Source organism: Oxyura jamaicensis, chromosome 17 (assembly GCF_011077185.1).
Source record: "Oxyura jamaicensis isolate SHBP4307 breed ruddy duck chromosome 17, BPBGC_Ojam_1.0, whole genome shotgun sequence".
In the NCBI taxonomy this organism is placed as follows: domain Eukaryota; kingdom Metazoa; phylum Chordata; class Aves; order Anseriformes; family Anatidae; genus Oxyura; species Oxyura jamaicensis.
In genome coordinates this window covers 5,305,162-5,322,669 of record NC_048909.1, presented here as the reverse complement: position 1 = coordinate 5,322,669, position 17,508 = coordinate 5,305,162, and the positions used below count along the sequence as shown (strand labels likewise).

The 17,508-nt window shown below is 57.1% G+C and overlaps 2 protein-coding genes across 4 annotated transcripts in view; both read right to left on the bottom strand.

Annotated features, from left to right (window-relative positions):
• Positions 1-7,583, bottom strand: part of FAM102A (family with sequence similarity 102 member A) — a 33,161-nt gene extending 25,578 nt beyond the window's left edge. Inside the window, exons 1-3 of one of the 3 annotated variants that reach the window (XM_035341667.1) lie at positions 7,372-7,583; positions 6,067-6,256; positions 5,619-5,978 (exon numbers count right to left, since the gene is read on the bottom strand). In XM_035341667.1, the coding sequence (XP_035197558.1) occupies positions 5,619-5,764 (146 nt within the window). In that variant the 5' untranslated portion in view covers positions 5,765-5,978; positions 6,067-6,256; positions 7,372-7,583. Of the gene's footprint in view, positions 1-5,618; positions 6,257-7,371 lie in introns of all 3 variants that reach the window. The other 2 variants (XM_035341666.1, XM_035341668.1) reach the window with 2 other exon arrangements.
• A 7,527-nt stretch (positions 7,584-15,110) lies between these two features.
• Positions 15,111-16,966, bottom strand: NAIF1 (nuclear apoptosis inducing factor 1). The gene is made up of 2 exons (XM_035341543.1): positions 16,449-16,966; positions 15,111-15,854 (listed from the first exon to the last, which is right to left on the bottom strand). The coding sequence occupies exons 1-2, from the start codon at positions 16,951-16,953 to the stop codon at positions 15,391-15,393; spliced, it is 969 nt and encodes a 322-aa protein (XP_035197434.1). The 5' UTR covers positions 16,954-16,966; the 3' UTR covers positions 15,111-15,390.
• Positions 16,967-17,508: the final 542 nt, after the last annotated feature.

The following is a 17,508-nucleotide window of genomic DNA, read 5'->3' as shown; positions in this document are numbered from 1 at the left end:
CCAGCTCCGGCAGGGCAGGGCTGGTAGCGCACAGAGGATGCGGAACATATCCTGTTTGAAAAGGGAGGCCCCGCAGAGCCACATCCGTCTGTCCTCGCACGGAAGGAGACCTCACAGAGCCCAGCGCAGGTGACGGTGCGAGAGCTCACCGTTCCTTCGTGCTCCTGAGCGGACAGACGTGCCCTGCAGCGAGAGAGGCTTCTGATGGGAGGGAGACCCAGAGATCTTCCCTGAAATGCTAGCAGATGTAGCTTCCTGCAATAAAATAAGAAGAAATAAATCTGTGCCTGCCTCGTTTATCTAGAAACTAGCACCAGAACAACTTGCTGCTGGCAGCTTACGGCCTGTTAAAACACCAACAACCGTGCAGCGACCACAGGCTCCCGAAGGCATGCACAAATTCCTCCCAAATACAGCTTCAAAGCTAGAGGCAACACTGACGGCAGGTAAAGAGCACAAACAGGCTGGAAGCCATTTAGGTTTCCCCCTGTATTTCACAAATAAATACGGGGCTTAAAGGGAGCGGGGGGCACCCTCTGCTACCTGCCCTTGTCCTCGGCCAGAGCTGATTTTGTTGCGACTCCGTAAATCCATTGTGCTACAGAGCCCCAGCCCCGAGGAGCAACGCTCGGAGCCACGGGCTGCTCAGCTCGCACAGGTAGGGCTGATCCTAGAAGTTAGCTGTGGGGCACTGCCAGCTCCGAGGGGGGAGCCTGAAAACAGCCCAGTCACAGAGCTTACGATTCGATGTTCCTAAACCCCCTTTTCCTCATCTCTGCTGTCTGCTTTCCCTGTGTTTGTGTCAGAAAACAAGGGGTGCCGGTGTTTTGCCTTAACTGTGTTGAACTGGGCTGTGTTTTACTGCGAGTCGTTTCTAGAGGCTGCATCCAGACGCCTCGCCACCAACACTCCCAGCCCTTTCCTGAGGCCGCAGCCAAGAGAGCAGGAGGTTACCACGTGGAAGGCAGAGAAGCGGCTCCGGAGCATTAACGCTCGCTCTCTCGACCCATTTATTTGAGATATGTTTACACACAGCGAAGGCCTACGTTTTCAGACACGTTTGCAGCAAGAGCACTTTTAAAAAGCCAGCAGCCCTCTCCTTTCACCGCTGCTGGTTTTCTTCCCCTCCTGGAGAGGCTGACTCCAGAAGAAACCAGTCACCTCGCCTTTGTTTTAAGGCAGGCGGTGGTGAAGATTTACATCTCCGCTGGGCTGAACCAGTCCCGCAGTCTCCGGTGAGCCAAACGTAACGCTTTTCTGGCCAGGAGGAGCCAAAGAGGGTAAACTTAGTTACCTGAAGGATCTCCACATCAGGCACGATGGCTATGTATGTGAGGACAGTGAATTAGTTATTTCTGACTTGCACCACAGAGACAGCTGGATTCCAGAGGCGGTGTAACCTGCACCTGCCCCAAGAGGAGCTCCTGATTCACTCGTTAAGTGTCAGGGCACCGCTTCTGCCCCTTCCTGATGTCCTACAGAAAGGAACGTGGCGGTGCCTATGACTAAGACACTTTACATCCCCCCGCAGGAGGGAAGCGAGCAGCTCTAGGACACTACCACCCGAGGACGGCAGTTGCACAAACGCTGACCTTAATCCACGTGGAGCTGCGGGTACGAGGAGCCTGCCCCAGCACCGGCATTTCCTGCGGCTGTCGGGGAGCAGCTTTACACACACGGAGCAGGAAGCGGCCCCTCGCCCTTACCCCGTTACAAGGCCTAAGAACATTCTCGGTTCAGGCTACAGCACCGAAATGCTCCGAGGCCAGACCACCCCAACAGGCAGGGACGGCTCTTCCCAGAGCACGACTGCTCCACTGAAGCCTCCGTACGAGCGGCTGCTGGGCTGCAGGAGGCAAAATCCAGACTCTGGTCTGCCTGGCGCCACAGTGCCAGGACCAGAAAACTAGGATGAAATGCCAAACGTGCTTGAGAGAGCGTGTTCCCTAAGGAAATACGGCCTGAGGTGGACGGAGCCACTGCCTGGGTTGGAAGTGGGGATTTTTTTGTTCTCAGAAGATGTGGAAGGTGGGAAATGCCCTCAATGTCCGTAAGCTCTTGCGAAAGCCTTCCCTCTGGAGTCAGCCAGGGGCTTTCAGAGTACAATCCCTTCCTTCAGGTCCAGAAATACCGGAGTGAAACCGCTGGCAAGCTGAGGGAACAAGGCAGGACGAGGCGTCGGGACTACGTGGCTAACACCTGGCCTTCCCCCTCCTTCACCTCAGGCACCAGCAACGCGCTGCCAGAAGTCAGTCAGCGGCGGGGCGAAGAGCAGCTGGCCGCCACTCGGCATTAATCGTGACACCGTAAGCAGGGGGGGGTTAATCAACTCTTCCCCTGCTCTAATACCCGAAGACGTAAGCACACGAGCTACGTGGGGCCGGAGCTTTAGGCCCTCGCTGGGACGGCCGCGCTCCGGGCCAACCCCGCAGCTGCCCACGAGCCGCTCGGACCCGATCCCTCACGGCGCCGGATCCGAGCCCTCCCGGTGAGGCTGTTTTGTCATCATCTGCCCAGGAACAAAGGTGCAAACCCCCTCGGAAAGCTCCGGCCCGGTGCACGACGCAGCAGCCCATCTGCTTCGCAGAGACGGTTGCCATGAGCACATCCCCGCGGCTCCGCGCCTGCTATTTTTAAAGCTACTTGGGAGGCAGCTGAACTCGCCGGCGGCTGGGCTATTTCGGTGTCGGGATTAACAGCCTTCGAGGCCCGGACCGGTACCGCTCCGTGGGGAAACGGCACCTGCCTGGCCTACACCTGGCCCAGACGCACTTTCGGATGACCAACTTCTAAAACCCAGCAGCGGCAGAGCCACAGACCACGGGCATCTGTCAAACGGGGCGCTGTAAGCTGAAGCTGGTCTTATCCTCAGAAGACCTGCCAGAACATCAGGAGACGATTTTACAAACGGAGGAGGAGGAGGAGGAGGAGGGAAGGGCGAAGGGAAATTTATGGCTGCAGCTTGAGTCACTGAAATAGCCACGGTCTAACGTGAGGCCTTAACCCAGCACGTGTGGAAGGAGGGCACCTGCCGGTAAGAAAAAAAGGGAAAACACAAAAACAAGAGACAGATCCTCAAGGTGATGTGCTGGCAGGTCCTGGACCTCTTCCATAGTGCCCTCAATTCCTAAGAGGGTATTTCTGAAGGCGTTTCAGCCAGGTTCCCCTCAGGGACCCCAGGGTACCAAGGAGCTCTGCTTGTAGGTCACTTGAACCCGCTGCCGCCCAGCAGCTCCACGGGCACGCTGGGCTCACCACAGGCGTGCACCAGCTTTCAGGTCACCTGCTGTGAACGCCCTGAAAAATGCCAGTCCCTGGAGAACCTTATCTTCCCAGACACCTCTTTGTTCCTCGTCATAAGTCACTTAACGGAGGAAAAAGAAAACCCAAGTCAGCGTGTCCTATACCTACTTCTGCCCCCTCCATTCTCAGGCTCCGAATGACGTGGGACAGACACCTCATCCAGGTGAGCTCTCTGAAAACACGCAGATACCAGGAGTTCCTGCTCTGCTCAGTCACAGCTGCACACTTTTTTTTTTATTGCCACAGACCAGAGAGGCCCAAAGGCACTGCAGAGCACACACCAACACTGGTACACAAGCGGTTCATGGTAGGACGACCCGACAGACCTCCCAGCTCGTTTTTGGAAGTGGCTGATTTCAGACAAACTATCACAGGTCCTAACTAACTGCACGGACTTCCCAAACACCATGGGTACAGCATCTACTTCCCAACCCTTCCCCAGATCCACACAATCTCAAAAAGGTCACGGAACAGGACTCGAGCGTAGAGCAGAGCCAAGGCATGGTCAGGGAGCCTCTCCGCACAGTAACTGCTCCTCAGTGTTCCTGGAAATCCATCCCTCTCCAAGCTTCTTTAACTGCAACAGGGGAAAATATTTGGAAAAGGTCAAATGACTCAATACCACCAAGAGCAGTCACGTTTCTAGCAAGAACAGGTTTCCACGTGCTCTCAGACCGCAGACAGGTTAGGGGAAGGCAGCAAAGCGAGCTGCCTGCTTCCCTCTGCTTGTCTGTGAGCCATCAGGCCACTCGGGCTCCGCGTCCGCGTTTGGTTTGAATTACAGCTGATGTTGGTGCTGGAACACAGCTGCGATCTGCAACGCACCACGCACACGGCGCTGCCGAGCCCCAGCCAGCTCAGAAAACAGCCCCACGCAACCCGCATGGCTGGCAGCACCCGCGATGTGCTCCCAAAGCTGCCTTCGAGGGCAGCAAGGAGATGGGGACGGACGTTTCCTAGCACAGGCTTTTCCTGAGCCACCCGCAGTTCAGCTCGGTTCATCACGGCTCCGGGAAGCAGAGGGGTTAATTCCTTCCCAAGTTCACATACTGTGTGAATTCCTTAGATAAGCGGCTTCCACCAGGCACAAGGACCCAGCCTCGGGGGGAAGGCTGTAAGGAAAAGCTCTTTTGATAGATTTTCTTCAAAAGAGAAATTAATTCACGGTCCATTTCTGGACGCGTTCCACGCCCACAGTTTCTGTAGACTTCAGATGAGGTTGCACCATGCCTCCAAAGAGAAAAAAAGCTCCGAGCAATGCCCTACCACTTCTGCTCCAAAGAGAAATGTTTTACACTCGTCCATTAAAGTCTTCTCTCCCCAAATCAGAAAGCTCAATGCACGGCACCACAAGGAAGACAACCAGACCAAAAGAGGCTTTGGTTCTGCGATAAAACAGTTACCAGCAAACTCAGGCTGTACCTTTAAAACCGAGTACTCGCTCAGGAAAGCGAAAAAAAAACAAGTTTGAAAGCCACTGAAGGCTTCCTTCACATACTGAGGCAGAAAGAAAGCAAGTCCAGGCTGTTTCGGAATTTGCGTTGCCATACTGCTGCTGATAATCTACGTGCGGAGCTGGAAACAAAGCAAGTTTTTATTAGCAATTAGCAGCAGGAGTGGGGACAGATCTGCCTGAAGGAGCCTGAGAGATGCCAATACACGATGGCAAACAACCTTATAAAACGTGCAGCGGACCGATCCCGATACGAGAAATCGTATTAAAAACAAAGTATTGCAGCTATAAACTTGGGAGACACGATGGCATTTGTTCAAGGAGATAAAACGTATCTTTAGCACGGACAACTCTGACTCCAGGCAGCAGTTTTCCCTTGCACAGCAATTTGCAATGCAAAGCAAGCTACTTCCACTCTCACCAACAGGCAACTCAGAAACAAATGCGGAGAGCAAAGTTAGAAAGGGTCGGTTTGGTTAGCTGGATGTGGTTTTCTTCAGAGCTAAGTTTCAAATCAGGCACGAAAGCAACACAGCAGAACATCTGAAATAGCATGTGAAAATATGGGTGGGGGGGTGAAAAAAATAGAAGAGGATTTCATCCCTAAACCCCATCTCTCTCGGGGTGGGATCTCCAGCTCCCTTCCTCCCCATGTCTCTGAAAAACCCCATCCAGCTCTGAGCAGCCAACAAAACCCAGCTGTGTTCTTCCCTGGCTCTGGAGGATGGTGCGGCCCTACAACCAAACTACCGAAATCACACCCGGGGGGAGGCAAGAGGTAGCCAAACGCCAATCCACGCAATTAAAGAATAACCAGGAAAAGAAGGACAGCCAGGAGGCAAGCCCGCAGGCAGCTGCTTACCTGGTCGACAAGCTAGCAAAGTCTCCTCCATCCAGCAGCCTGATTTTACAGAACAGAACCCCATTCACGAAGGGGACAGCAGTCAGCTCTTCCAGAGTAAAACTTGTCTGAAATTTGAATTTCTTCTTCTTCATCAGGAAAGCCATGGGCAAATTCAGCGTGGAAAGCCCGGGAACTCCAGACGAGACAGGGAGGAGCGGCTCAGCACACACACACAGCCGAGCAGAGGAACAGCTCTCGCTCCAGGGGCGTACGCGGGGAGTAAATTCCAGTTCAGTTACAACGACGGCCCGGCTTCAAACGCGCAACCCTCTTCTCTTTGGTGGTCGGATCGGGCTGCTGGATCATCGCCACGGCAGGCTTCAGGTGAGGAGGAGGAGGTCAGGTTAAACCTCTGCAACATCTCCGAGGGAAAAGGAAGGGAGAGAAGCAAGTCTCAGCTCCAGACCAGCAGGAGCTGTCCCCGTTGGAGGCTGCCGCGCTCCGTCTTCAGCAGAACCCCTCCAGAAAGCATCTCTCGTGGGAAGTCATCTTGAGTCTCCGAAGAAGCCTGAGGTCTGCGTGCAGCACATGCAGAGAGCTTCCAGTTTCTCTCTCCTCCTCCTGTGCAGCTCCTTGATGCAGGTCTCCAGGTCAGCCTTTGGGAGGGAAATGAGGAAATTAGTCCCAGGCAGCCTCGGGCTCCTCCCCCTCCTCTAAAACCTGTTTGGATGGGTAATATTCAGCCCAGACTCATACCAATCTTAAGAGGTATGGCCCCAATTAGCCCGCTCCCCATATCCTCTGTCCCCTTTTTGCCTAGGGCAAGCTTCGCCGCAGTCATCATCCCCCTCGTAATTTCTGTCTTGCAAAGCAGCTCATAAAAATCTGCTCCATTTTCACCCAGCGTCTCCAGCAGCACTTTGCAAACCAGATCAGCGTAGAACACGTAGCCTGGCGAGAACACACAAAAACATCTCAGGAAACGCAAAATCTGTTTCTTTTCCCTTTTTCCGACCAGCCCTAAGCGTTAGCACCTGTATCTCAGAAACGGAGCACCCGACACAGAGGGGGAAAAAGGGCAAAAGGCGTCAGCCCGCTCCGGATCGCGCAGCACCGCCAAACCAGGTCACCGCCTGCCTGCCCACCGGGTCACGCCGCCGTCCCCCAGCACCAGACGGTTGGGTTTGGGGGCCGGAGGCGCTCGTTGCGCTGCGGATTTTGGCGACACCTTGGCGGCCAGGCCGAGGGGCCGAGCTGTAACCACGGAGCAGCCCCCAAGGGATGCTAAGGGTGAAATGGCAGCAAGAGGGGACAGCAGGGCTCCTGCGGACGCAGCCCTGCCCGAACAGCCGGGGGGTCCCGGGGGGGGGGCTCCAGGAGGGACCCAAGGGGCTCTGGGGGTTCTCCCTGAGGGACCTGGGGGTCCCCAAAATACACCCGAGGGTCCTCAGAGAGATCCCGGGGAGCTGCAAGAGGGACCCGGGGGTCCCCCCAAAGGATCCCGGGGGTCCCCCCAAAGGATCCCGGGGGTCCCCCCAAAGGATCCCGGGGGTCCCCCCAAAGACACTCTAGGGGCTCCAAGCGGGACCCGGGGGTCCCCCAGAGGCACCGGAGGGGCTCCAGGAGCGACCCGGGGGTCCCCAAGAAGCTCCCGGGGGTCCCCCCTCCGCTGCCCCGCACCACCGGGAGGCTCCGAACCCCTCCGCTGCCCCCCTGCCGAGCCCCGAGCTGCAGCCCCCGGCAGCCCTCCTCCCGCCGGCCCCGCACCGACCTGGGCCCGGCCCCCGCCCGCAGCTCCTGCCCGCTCCGCTCCGCGCCCCGCCGCCGCCGCCGCTCCGAGCGCTACGCCAATTGCGGCCGCTACGCCAACGCTTCAAGCGGCCGCAAGGCAGAGCCAAGGTACGGCGCCGCTTCGTGAATAGCAGCACTACGCTGGGTAGCGCGCCCCCTCCCCTCCGCCGCCTTCCTCCCCCGGGGCCGCGGGGAGGGACGGGCGAGAGCGGCGCGGTCCCATTGGGTAAGAGAGAAGAGGCGGGGAGGGTAGAATAGAGCGGTGATTGGTTATTTTGAGAGAGGGGCGGGGAAGGGCGTGCGAGGATTGGAGGAGGGGGCTATCTGTTGGGGTAGGTCCCGCCCCTCCTGGCTGAGGGAGTGGGAGGGAAGCGGGGGGCTCTGTGGCGGCCCTGGGGGTCGCCGCGGTGCACGGGGGGTTTACGTGCGGCGGGGCGTCATGGGGCCTTTCTGCCCCACAGGGGGGTGCTGACAGCCCTTCCTCGGGGTGAACTGCCCCGAGGAGGCTTTTAAAATAATTGTTTAATCATAGAATGGCCTGGGTTGGAAGGGACCTCAAAGATTATCTTGTTCCAACCCCCCCTGCCATGGCAGGGCTGCCACCCACCAGACCAGGCTGTCCATGGCCTCATCCAACCTGGTCCTGAGCACTTCCAGAGATGGGGCACCCACAGCTTCTCCGGGCAGCCTGTGCCAGTGCCTCACCACCCTCTGAGTGAAGACTTTCCTCCCAACCTCTAATCAAAATTCCCCCTTTTAGTTTAAAACCATTCCCCTCATCCCGTCATTATCCGATCGAGCCAAGAGTTGCTCCCCATCTTTCTTTACAAGCCCCCTTCAAGTCCTGAAAGGTTGCGATGAGGTTTCCCCTGCAGGCTCTGGGGTGCGCAGGGCTCTCTGGGGGGATGTCAGGGCTCTCTGAGGCACACCTCAGCCCCCGGGGCCGGCAGCACGGCGCTGGGGGCGAGCTGAGGTGTCTGCGCCTCCCTGCAACCCGGGCTGAGGCCATGGGGGAGGCAGCAACGAGGGCTTGGGATGTGTGCCCGTCCCGTCCTCAGCAGCCTCCAGGTGCCGAGGAGCGGGCCGTGGGTCAGGCTGAGCGTTCTGGGATGGCTGCAGCAGGAGGGAAGCCCGCAGCCGGAGCCTGGCCCTCCGTGTGTGAGATGTGGCAACGGGTTACACGCATCTCCTCGCCAAAATGGCTCCCTCCTGGTGCTAGGCGTCGCTGCCCTGTCCCGGGCTTGCGGCTGGGATCCCTGGTTAGGCAGGATTCCATTGTTTAAGGGCAAGCAGAACAAAATGTCTCTCCTTGTCCCGGAGGAGTCTGCAATCATCAACATGATTTGCCTATTTTTTAAGGTTAGGGATGCGCCGAAGAAGCTGTGTTGCAGAGAAGTTGAGGCTGGTGTGGGAGGGACTTTTCCCAAGGCTGCTTTGCATGTCTGGCAAAGCTTGGATGAAAGGCTGGGAGGCCTCGCTCTTCTTGCCAAGCTTTGATGCCCAGACTCCTCGCCTTTAATCTTTGCCATCTATGCAGACAGTATCAGAGCGATCAAATAATTTTACCACAGAATAAGTCTTTTAAAAGTAAATCTGCTAGGAGAAGTGCACAGCAACATACTTGGACAGCCCCGGATTAGACCAAATGCTTTGTTCCGATTCTTGTTTATGAGGTTAAACAGATACACAGACCTAGGACTGGGAAAGCATTTATCGTGTCGGTGCAGTGAAACCATCGCAGGAGATGTCAGCCGTCCCACACAGCAGGGATTGTGGAGGCTGTTTAAAGGTAGGGACTGAATCCGTCCCATCAGTCCCATTCAGCGCTTTCACTGCCTCAAGACATCGGTAGAAATGGGCTGTTTTTTTCATTTTGTTTGTTAATTTACTGGGAAGGAGCTCAGCCTGCTAAATATTTAATATCTGCTAAGCTGGGAGGCTTGAATGCGGGAAGCATCTGAAGAATCCAGCCCAGTCCCTCACACTTCTCATAGCACAGACGTGTCGATCCTCCACTGCCATCGCTACTAAAGGACAAATGATCTTTCTGTTTGCAGTGTGGGAGGAGGCCTCGTGTTATCTGCTGTGATTCACTCTGATAAATAACCTCCTTGGAGGACTTCTCTTGTTTGTAGCAACAGCCTCACATGGTGAAGTTTGCAGAGCTTTCAGTCCTCGCCGTTCTCACGCATATTTACTCTGCAGCTTTATCAGAGATTTCTCTTGAAAACCTCAGTGTTTTTTATAATTAATGGTATAATGTGACTGATGGTAAAAATAAACTGATTTGGAACACTGCCCAGAGAGCTGCTGAGCAGGGTGTAATGTAGCAACCATAGCCGATTCTCAGGGGTACGTATATTTTCCTAACAAAGGCAGCCTCATGACTTAGAGATTACATCTCTATTAGTTCGAAATTCACCCTGTTGATTTTTCTGTGTTTATGCTGCATAATTATTTCTGGACAAAGCCACATTTTTTAAAGGGGCAGGACTTCTCTGAGCGTCTCTGGTGAGCCCTGCTGGGAGGGATGTCGGAACCCATCGGCCAGTCTGGGCCCCATGCAGACAGCAGAGGGAATATGGGGATCAGCGTGTCTCTGACCCTCCACCATCCCACTGGCTTTGTATTATTTTCCGATCCAGGTCCGAAACGTTTGTTAAGGGTCCATATACGTGATCCGGGTGCTCTGATGTACGTTAGTTCTGCTCAGCCCAGACTCCAGCGCTCAGCTCTTGATGCTGGTGGTTGCTCTTCCCTGACCCCGGCCCCGCTGTGCCCGTTTCACCTCTGCTCCACGAACCTCAGCCACGTCCTTACCCAGCCACGTCCTTACCCCGTGCTCTCCCTGCCCCGAGCCTTTCCTGATGACTCTCCCCAGTGCTGCCGCCACTTCCTCAACTTTTGCTGGTTCAGGGCATTATTGTATCAGCCGGAGATAATTTATCGGTTTGGGTTCTGCTCGATGCTGGGCCTCACCTCTGCTGTTGCTGGAGAGGTGCCAAGCAGGGGCTGGGAGCTGCGGGCTCTGCTTGTCTTGGGACCAAGGAGCAAGCAGGAACGGAGATGGCTTTTCTTGCCGCCTCCCTCCCAACTTAGAGTACCAGGAAAAAGAAGCAGGGAAGAAACGAGGCAAGATAGATTCAGAAGGGACAAATCTCAGGGAGGTGAAGTGAGATAATGCATTTGGTGAGCCATCAGATCCTGTCTCTTATCCCAGAGGAATCCCAGATACACGAGCAAATCAAGCCCTGTGATCTACATCATCAGCATCTTCCTCTGGAAAACATCATCAGACTAATCCATTTGTCCCGGCAGCCAAATGATTAAAGTTTGAAAACTAAATTATACACGGTCGCTGCAACAGCGTAAACACATAATGGCTCTCCTCTATTACATCTGTAACCTCTGCTGTAATACCCGTAATGGGCTTCCAGTCCTGTCATCCGCCCCCCAACCAAACAACAACAAAGATACCACACAATGCTCTCTGCTATCAATATTCTTCGTGCTGCCGGTGGCCAAGCACCTGCGAAGACACCTGCTGCCAGGAGCCGTGCCTGGAGCTGCCTGCCCCAGAGCTTGGGGAGCCCCCAAATCATACCAGGGGCTGCAGGACCAGCGGTGTCAGCCCTGCCTGCAGCGTGCTGAACCCCCCCCCCCCCCAGTTCTGTAAGGTTTTCCTGGGGTACGGTTGTTCTAAGCTTGCATCTTCTCCGCTTAATTTAATAGCAGGCTGCGAGCTCAACTTTGATCTGCTTGCGTTTTTCACTAGTTCCATATTTAACTGAGCTTATCATCATAAAGCCAGGAACTGTTTCACTTTCTGCACCAGGCTGGGTTTCCTGTTGGCCATGCAAAGGACACACCTGCCTGGGGGGTTTGTGACCCGGGGATCCTGTTATCTACGGAGACAAAGGGAGCACAGGAATCTGGAGCCGGTGGATTCCTTTCCCCAAGCACGTGGCCAGACCTGAAAACCCAGCTGCCTGGCTTCTGTGTGTTTGCTGGTTCCCATATCTGCTCCGTGTGTTTCCTGGGAACATGCGGCAGGGCTCTCCGCTTCTTGCTGGGAGGCCTGCTGGCGGAATGGGGCTGCTTTGCCACTTCTCAGATCTTTGGAGTGGAACCTGCTTTGCCTCGGGGCGTGCTGCATTTAGGAAGCCTTCCCCTGTGCCGGCATCCCCGGTGTCACCCTCAGCACCTCCAGAACAGGCCTGCTGGCAGCACCTGATCCAGGCTTCTGCCTGCAGCCCCAGCGAGCGCTGCTCTTACCCCAAACACAGCAGGAACAACCGGGTGCCAGCACTTTCCCCCCCCACCACGGCAGCCTTTCATGTGGGATCCCAGCTAGCGGCAACTCGCCCCGCTGGGGCTGGGCTCCTGCCCCGGGCAGGACTGGCACCAGGGGCTCGTGAACCCGGTTTGCAGGCGGTTGGGGGGCTTTGGCCTGACTCGCCTGGAAGCTGTGCCGGTCATCTGTGTAAGCTCCTCGTCAGATGCTTTCGAGAACACTAAGAACCTTAAATGCCTCAATTTTCATACTTCAGCTAAGCAGGCCACGCTTCTGTTGACAATATCCGTTGGCAAAAACTTCTCAGATGTCAACAGAAAAAAAAACAAAACCCAAACCAACAACCCAGCAGAAGAGCGCTTTGCCAAAACAGCCTTGACAAACTAAAATCATGTCGGAGGAGGCAAGGCGGTTTAGGTGAACGTGCGGATGATTTCATTCTGTCTCTGCAGGAGCAGCTCCCAGAGCTGGGATGGAGCTATTTCGGTGCGCTGTGCTCGTGGGATGCTGACACATTCGTGTGTGGCCTCGGAAAAAAACAACAACTTAAAACCGGTTCCTTCGGTTATAATGAAGGAATTCATGCATTTTTTATCATGTGCCTGCCCACTCTCGGTTCTGCAGTGAATTCGTCGCCGTGAGCTGCGAGCCCCAGCATCGCAGCCCGTGTCCAGGTTCCCAGGCATCCCGAATTTTCCTGGGCTAGCGGCGTTCCTCCTCCCCGAGCTCTGCCCTTGAATTTCTGCCTCTGTGGGCTCTCCGACCCGAGCAGACCCAGCAGTAAGAGGAGCGAGCAGGGCCACCAGAGGGCCGGAGGACGCAGGTGATTTCTGGGGCCATCCCTGCGGCGCCCAGAACCCTGCTGCAGGCTGCAGCTCGGCATCCGCGCCTTGCCCCGTTGCGCAGTGCCATCTCCTGGGAAGCTGTGCCAGAGCCGCACACGCCGCTCACTGGCTGAGCTCCGCAAACCAGATTTTTGCTCCTGAAGCAGCCGCTGGTGCCGCAAGCAGCTCGGCCACCGCCTGGACCTGCTGCTCAGCGTATCTCCTGCCCCACCACAAACGCTTCTTCCTCCAGCAGCGAGAGGTGCGAAGGGCGCTGCTCACCGCCGGCTGCTCGTCCTCCCCTCCGAGGCACCCCGCGGCAGGACGGCACAGCCCCGCGCTGCTCTTTCCTGAAGAACATTTGAATACAAATCTCTCGGTGCAAAAAGATCAGCGAGGGGCGCACACGGATGTCTGTGAGATGCCGTCCCTTAGCTTTCGTTCTGCGTCGGGCAGCAGTTCCCCGCGCGGTGCGATGCCGTGCGTTTGCCCCGTAAGCGCCCCCTGTACCCGACCCTCCTGGTTTGGGCTTGAAGGGACACATTTTCTCTCCCTCCCCAAGTCCGATGACCTTGACGTGAGCAACAGCCCAGCCCCTAATGACGGCGCTCACCCCGTGCTTAAAACGTTGCTACATCTTTTTCAGGAGACAAAAACGTGCACGCGGAACTCGCCCCGAATGCTGCCGGCCTGAGTAAGCTCTGCATTTATCCTGAAAACACAAGAAAAACGGGTGGCTCTGAGGGCAGCGCCTCTCCTCCCGTGGACGCAGCCTCCGTGCTTAGGCACGGCCGGGACGAGCGCTGCAGTTTGGAAGGCTGGCAGCTCATCCCTCACTTTAGGCTGCGGTACCGCGTCCGGATCCTCTGGGAACCTGCCACACAGCGAGTAACCAGCGCTCCGAGGGAAGGCTGTGGAAGCTGTTATTTGGATAAAAAAAAAAAAGACCACAACTATGCAAATACGAGGCCACGAGGTTCACAAAGGAGGAAAAAACCTACCGGGACACGTGGCTGCGTGCAGCTTGCCTTGCCTGGTTCTCACTGAGCCCGCTGTGCTGCTAACTCGGTTCCGTGGACTCACCTTTCCCCGCAGCACGCCGACGGACTGAAACAGCCTTTTTACCAAAAAACCTATTTTTTTAATTAAAATTTCTATTTGCCAAGGGGCGATCGTTACACGAATGAGGTCAAACACACACGGCAGAGCTTTTCGCTTTAAAAATAGCTTTCAGTTGAGCAATTGGTTTGACTCCACGAAGCCTGAGAGGCGTCAGGCGGGCGTTACTCACGCGGCCGGGTGCCCGACAAGGTGGGAAGGCGCCGCTGATGCCGCCCTGACTCAGCGCAGAGCTGTCGGTGTCAGAGGGTCAGGAGTCCTCCCGGGGCCAGAGCCTTGGGACCGCGTTGTTCGTTTCTCCGCCATCAGACTTGGGCATGAGAGGAGATTACCAAGGGCCAGGGCAGGCAGCCGGAGCCCGTTCGCCTCCTGCTCTGAGCGGGGGACCCCGTCGGCATCCCACCATAAAACACGTAAAGGTTTCGTTTGATTGTGCAAATTCACTCCCTCGTCAGCCTTTGTTCGCCGCTTCCCAGCCCCACAGGAGACGTAACAGCAAGCAAATACCAGCGCTGAAAAGGTTCGGTTTCAAAGGTAGCATCTGGCAAGCGCCAAGCCTATACAACCTGAAACGCTCGGCAAGGTACGGGGAAGAGTTCTGCTTCCTTCTTTCATTTTGGGAGCTTGCTTCCGTGCACGTACACGTGGAGCTTTTTGTCTAAAAGGTCACGGAGCTACCCAGTCTCATTTACCGCCCTGTGAAATTGAGTTTGCTCAGTGAGGACTGAACCCTGCGGCCTGAACGCCTCAAGAGCAGTGGCTGCAAACGCTGCGTGCCCCCGGGTAAGCGCAGGGGATGGGTGAGGTGAGCCTCACGCCCGTTTCCCAAGCTCCTGGTCCAAGCCAGGGAACTAACCGGGCTGAACTAACCTGGTAGCAGGCTAACAAAGCGCTGCCGTACCTGCCTCCAGCTCTGAAAAGGACGGAACAAATACCACCAGCAGGCCCAATTAACGCTCCAAACCTCACTAATGAGTGGCTGGCAAACTCCTGGGGGCTGGGAATTACTGCGCGGCTGAAGCTCTCTAGTCCGGGCCCTTTGAAGGATGAAGGTAGCAGGGAGGTGACAGGCTATGCGTGGCGAGACAGAGACGGAGCTTCGCCTGTAAGCCCACCCGAGTGAAACCTGTGTGTGCCCTCTGTACTGACCCCGTGTGACAGGTCCGATACGCGCCCCCGGCCAGCGTCTGGTGACCGAGGCACGGCATCTTCACCTCTACTGAGCTTCAAGTGAGCTTGGCGCCTCTGGTACCACGTTTCCAGGGGACGCTTTCAGCAAGAGGCAGAAACGCAGCCGCTTCCACGCAGCACAGTTACAGTAACTGGGCCTCGGCAGTTTCAGCACTGCGATGGAACCACGAGGCTCTCCGCGAGACAACTCGGCTAAAGGCGAGAGAGAGAAAGGGAGAGGGGGGAGGAGGAGAGGTATCACGCTTAGGGGAGTTTCTCAAACAAATAAAAAAATAATTGTCGTTTTTTCTGTTTTTTTTTTTTTTTTTTTTTTAAACAAATCTATTGTTCTGGGGAACTAAAGCAACCAACGTTACATTCCTGCTTTATTACACATCCGGCTACCCCTCCGCACCGTGAGTCTGAAAAGGCAGCTTAGCATAAGAGTAGCGGAGAAGAAAGCGGTCTGGGCTTGGCCAGCCTCCGAGGCGAGCCATTTCACATGGACAGGAGCTGTTCCCGCCTCGCTCCGGGCCCAGTGGCAGCAGAGGCAGTTTTTATTTCCAAGAAAGAAGTCCCACCATTGTTTCTTTCACTGGATAATGCCATCTTGCTGCCCGGTCTGGCTGGGGTCGGCAGTCACCGAAGGGCTGGGCGTATTGCTCTGCAAAAATCGACGGAAGTCCTTAATCATGGGGCGGAGGACCTGGATGAGGGCGCTGAGCGCGGCCTGCGTTCCTTCCATGGCTTGCGCCTGTCGCTCCTGCGCGCACGCCTGCACCTCCTGGGAGCGACGGATCATCTGCAGCAAGTCATTCTGCTGCTCCAGGTGCTGGGCAATCTCCTTCACGTGTAAGTTGGTGACTCGCTGCTCCTGCAGGAGCTTGGCTGAGTTCAGAGCGATTCGGCTTTTCAGCTCCTGGGGTTTCGCGGACACTTCGTGCTGATGCGCCATCATCTCCAGGGGCGCCTCCGCGGTGACCGTCGTGGGGGCTTCTGTGGTGCAGTACTCCACGACGCCATCCTCCAGGCTGTGGTAGGTCGTCTCTGCAGGAACTGAGAACAAAGGACAGAAAGGGGTAAGGAGTAGCTGCAGGAGTGGTTTTATCTACAGGACTATTCAATGGAATAACTGAAATACTGCCTGCCTGGCGAGATAACACACAGCAAGCAGTGAATGCACAAAACGACCTATGTACGTCTGCTCCACCCTCATCTCGGCTTCCTTCTTGGGTGGACATGCTAAAGTCCAAAGGAACAGGGCACACCACGTCTGTCTAGACAAAATCCCTCTTCAACCTCCGGTTCAGCAGGCTCTTTCCAAGCCCCGCTCACCAACTGACAGAAGGGCAAAGAAGAGACCCAGAACGGCGCTTATCAACCAGGCAGCTCCTCTTTGGGGCAGACCAGGGGGTCGGCCTTGGAGGTACCTCTCCCTTTGCTTTCGTTCTGAGAGCAGGGGACCACACGATTCCCGCTCTGAAGGCCGACCCCAGCTGTCAGAGCTGACTTTCGGTACACGAACATCTTGGAGCCGCTCCCCTACAGCACGTTGGGAACGGCCTTTTCGTTACGGAGGCTTCTTTTGGCTGGGGGGGGAGCCCCCCCAGCGAGACCTCCAAGCGCACCTCCGGCGGGCGCAGCACTCACTCTGCGTCAGCGTGACGGTGGCGGCCGCGGCGGTGATGGGGATCTCGCTCCCGTCACCCGCGCCGCACTCCCCGCCGGGCAGGCTGATGATGGTGGCCTCTCCCAGCAGGTTGCAGATGCGTTGCTGCATGGGCGTGAGGATCACGGGCGCGGCCGCCGCTCCCGCCGCCTCCTCGCCCTCCGCGTGGGCCCCGCCGGCGCCCTGGCTCTCTCCTCCGCCCTCCATGGCGGCCCGCACCTGGGCCACCTTGCGGCGCACCTCGGTCTTGAGGTCCGACCACTTCTTCTTGACCTCGGGCAGCTCGCGGCGGCAGGTGGCCACGGCGTTGACGCGCCGCAGGATGTCGTGCCAGGCCGCGGCCTTGGCGGCCAGCGGCACGCCGGCGTTGAAGTGGTTCACCAGCAGGTGCTTGCCGCGCTCCAGCTCCTCCACGATGATCTCCACCTCCCGCTCCGAGAAGTTCATCTTGCGCTTCTTGGCCGGGGGGGCCGGCGGCGACGCCATGGCCTCGAGGTGGGGAAGGAGGGGGGGGGGGGGGGGGGGGCCGGGGGGGCCCCCGGGGGTTTGGGGCCCCCCCCCCCCCCCGGCCCGCCGGGCCCCGGGGCGGGGAGGACGGGGGGGGCCCGGGGCCCCTCAGGGCCCGGTGGCGGCCGCGTGCCCCCTTCCCCCCCCCCACCCCAACCGCGGCCCTTAGCAACCGCCAACGGTACGCAATTTGCGTACCGCCGGCACCCGGCGGGCCCCGCTTAACGGCCTCCGCCCTGCGACACTGGCGTAATGGCTTCCAGAATCAGCCCCCCTGTCCCGCCTCGCCTCATTGGGCCGCGCGGCTGCTCGTCACCGGGAGGGTTCGGCCCCCTCGCGGCAGACACGCACGGTTATTGGTTATCTGGCCTGTCCGTCAAGGGGAGGTGAGGGGAGGTCCCGCCTCGCCGCTTGTCGCACGCCACTGGGCCTGCGTGAGGCCGGTGAGGGGCTGGGCCCGCCCCTAAATTTCCCCGCTCTAATCCCATTGGTTCCTCTCCTGCCCATCAACGTAGAGCGCCCACCCCCCGCTGG

Coding starts and splice junctions, on each gene's coding strand:
- NAIF1 (XM_035341543.1), bottom strand. CDS start 16,953: ATGGCGTCGCCGCCGGCCCCCCCGGCCAAGAAGCGCAAGATGAACTTC. Junction 15,855..16,448: donor CACCGTCACGCTGACGCAGA/GTGAGTGCTGCG, acceptor CTTTGTTCTCAG/TTCCTGCAGAGACGACCTAC.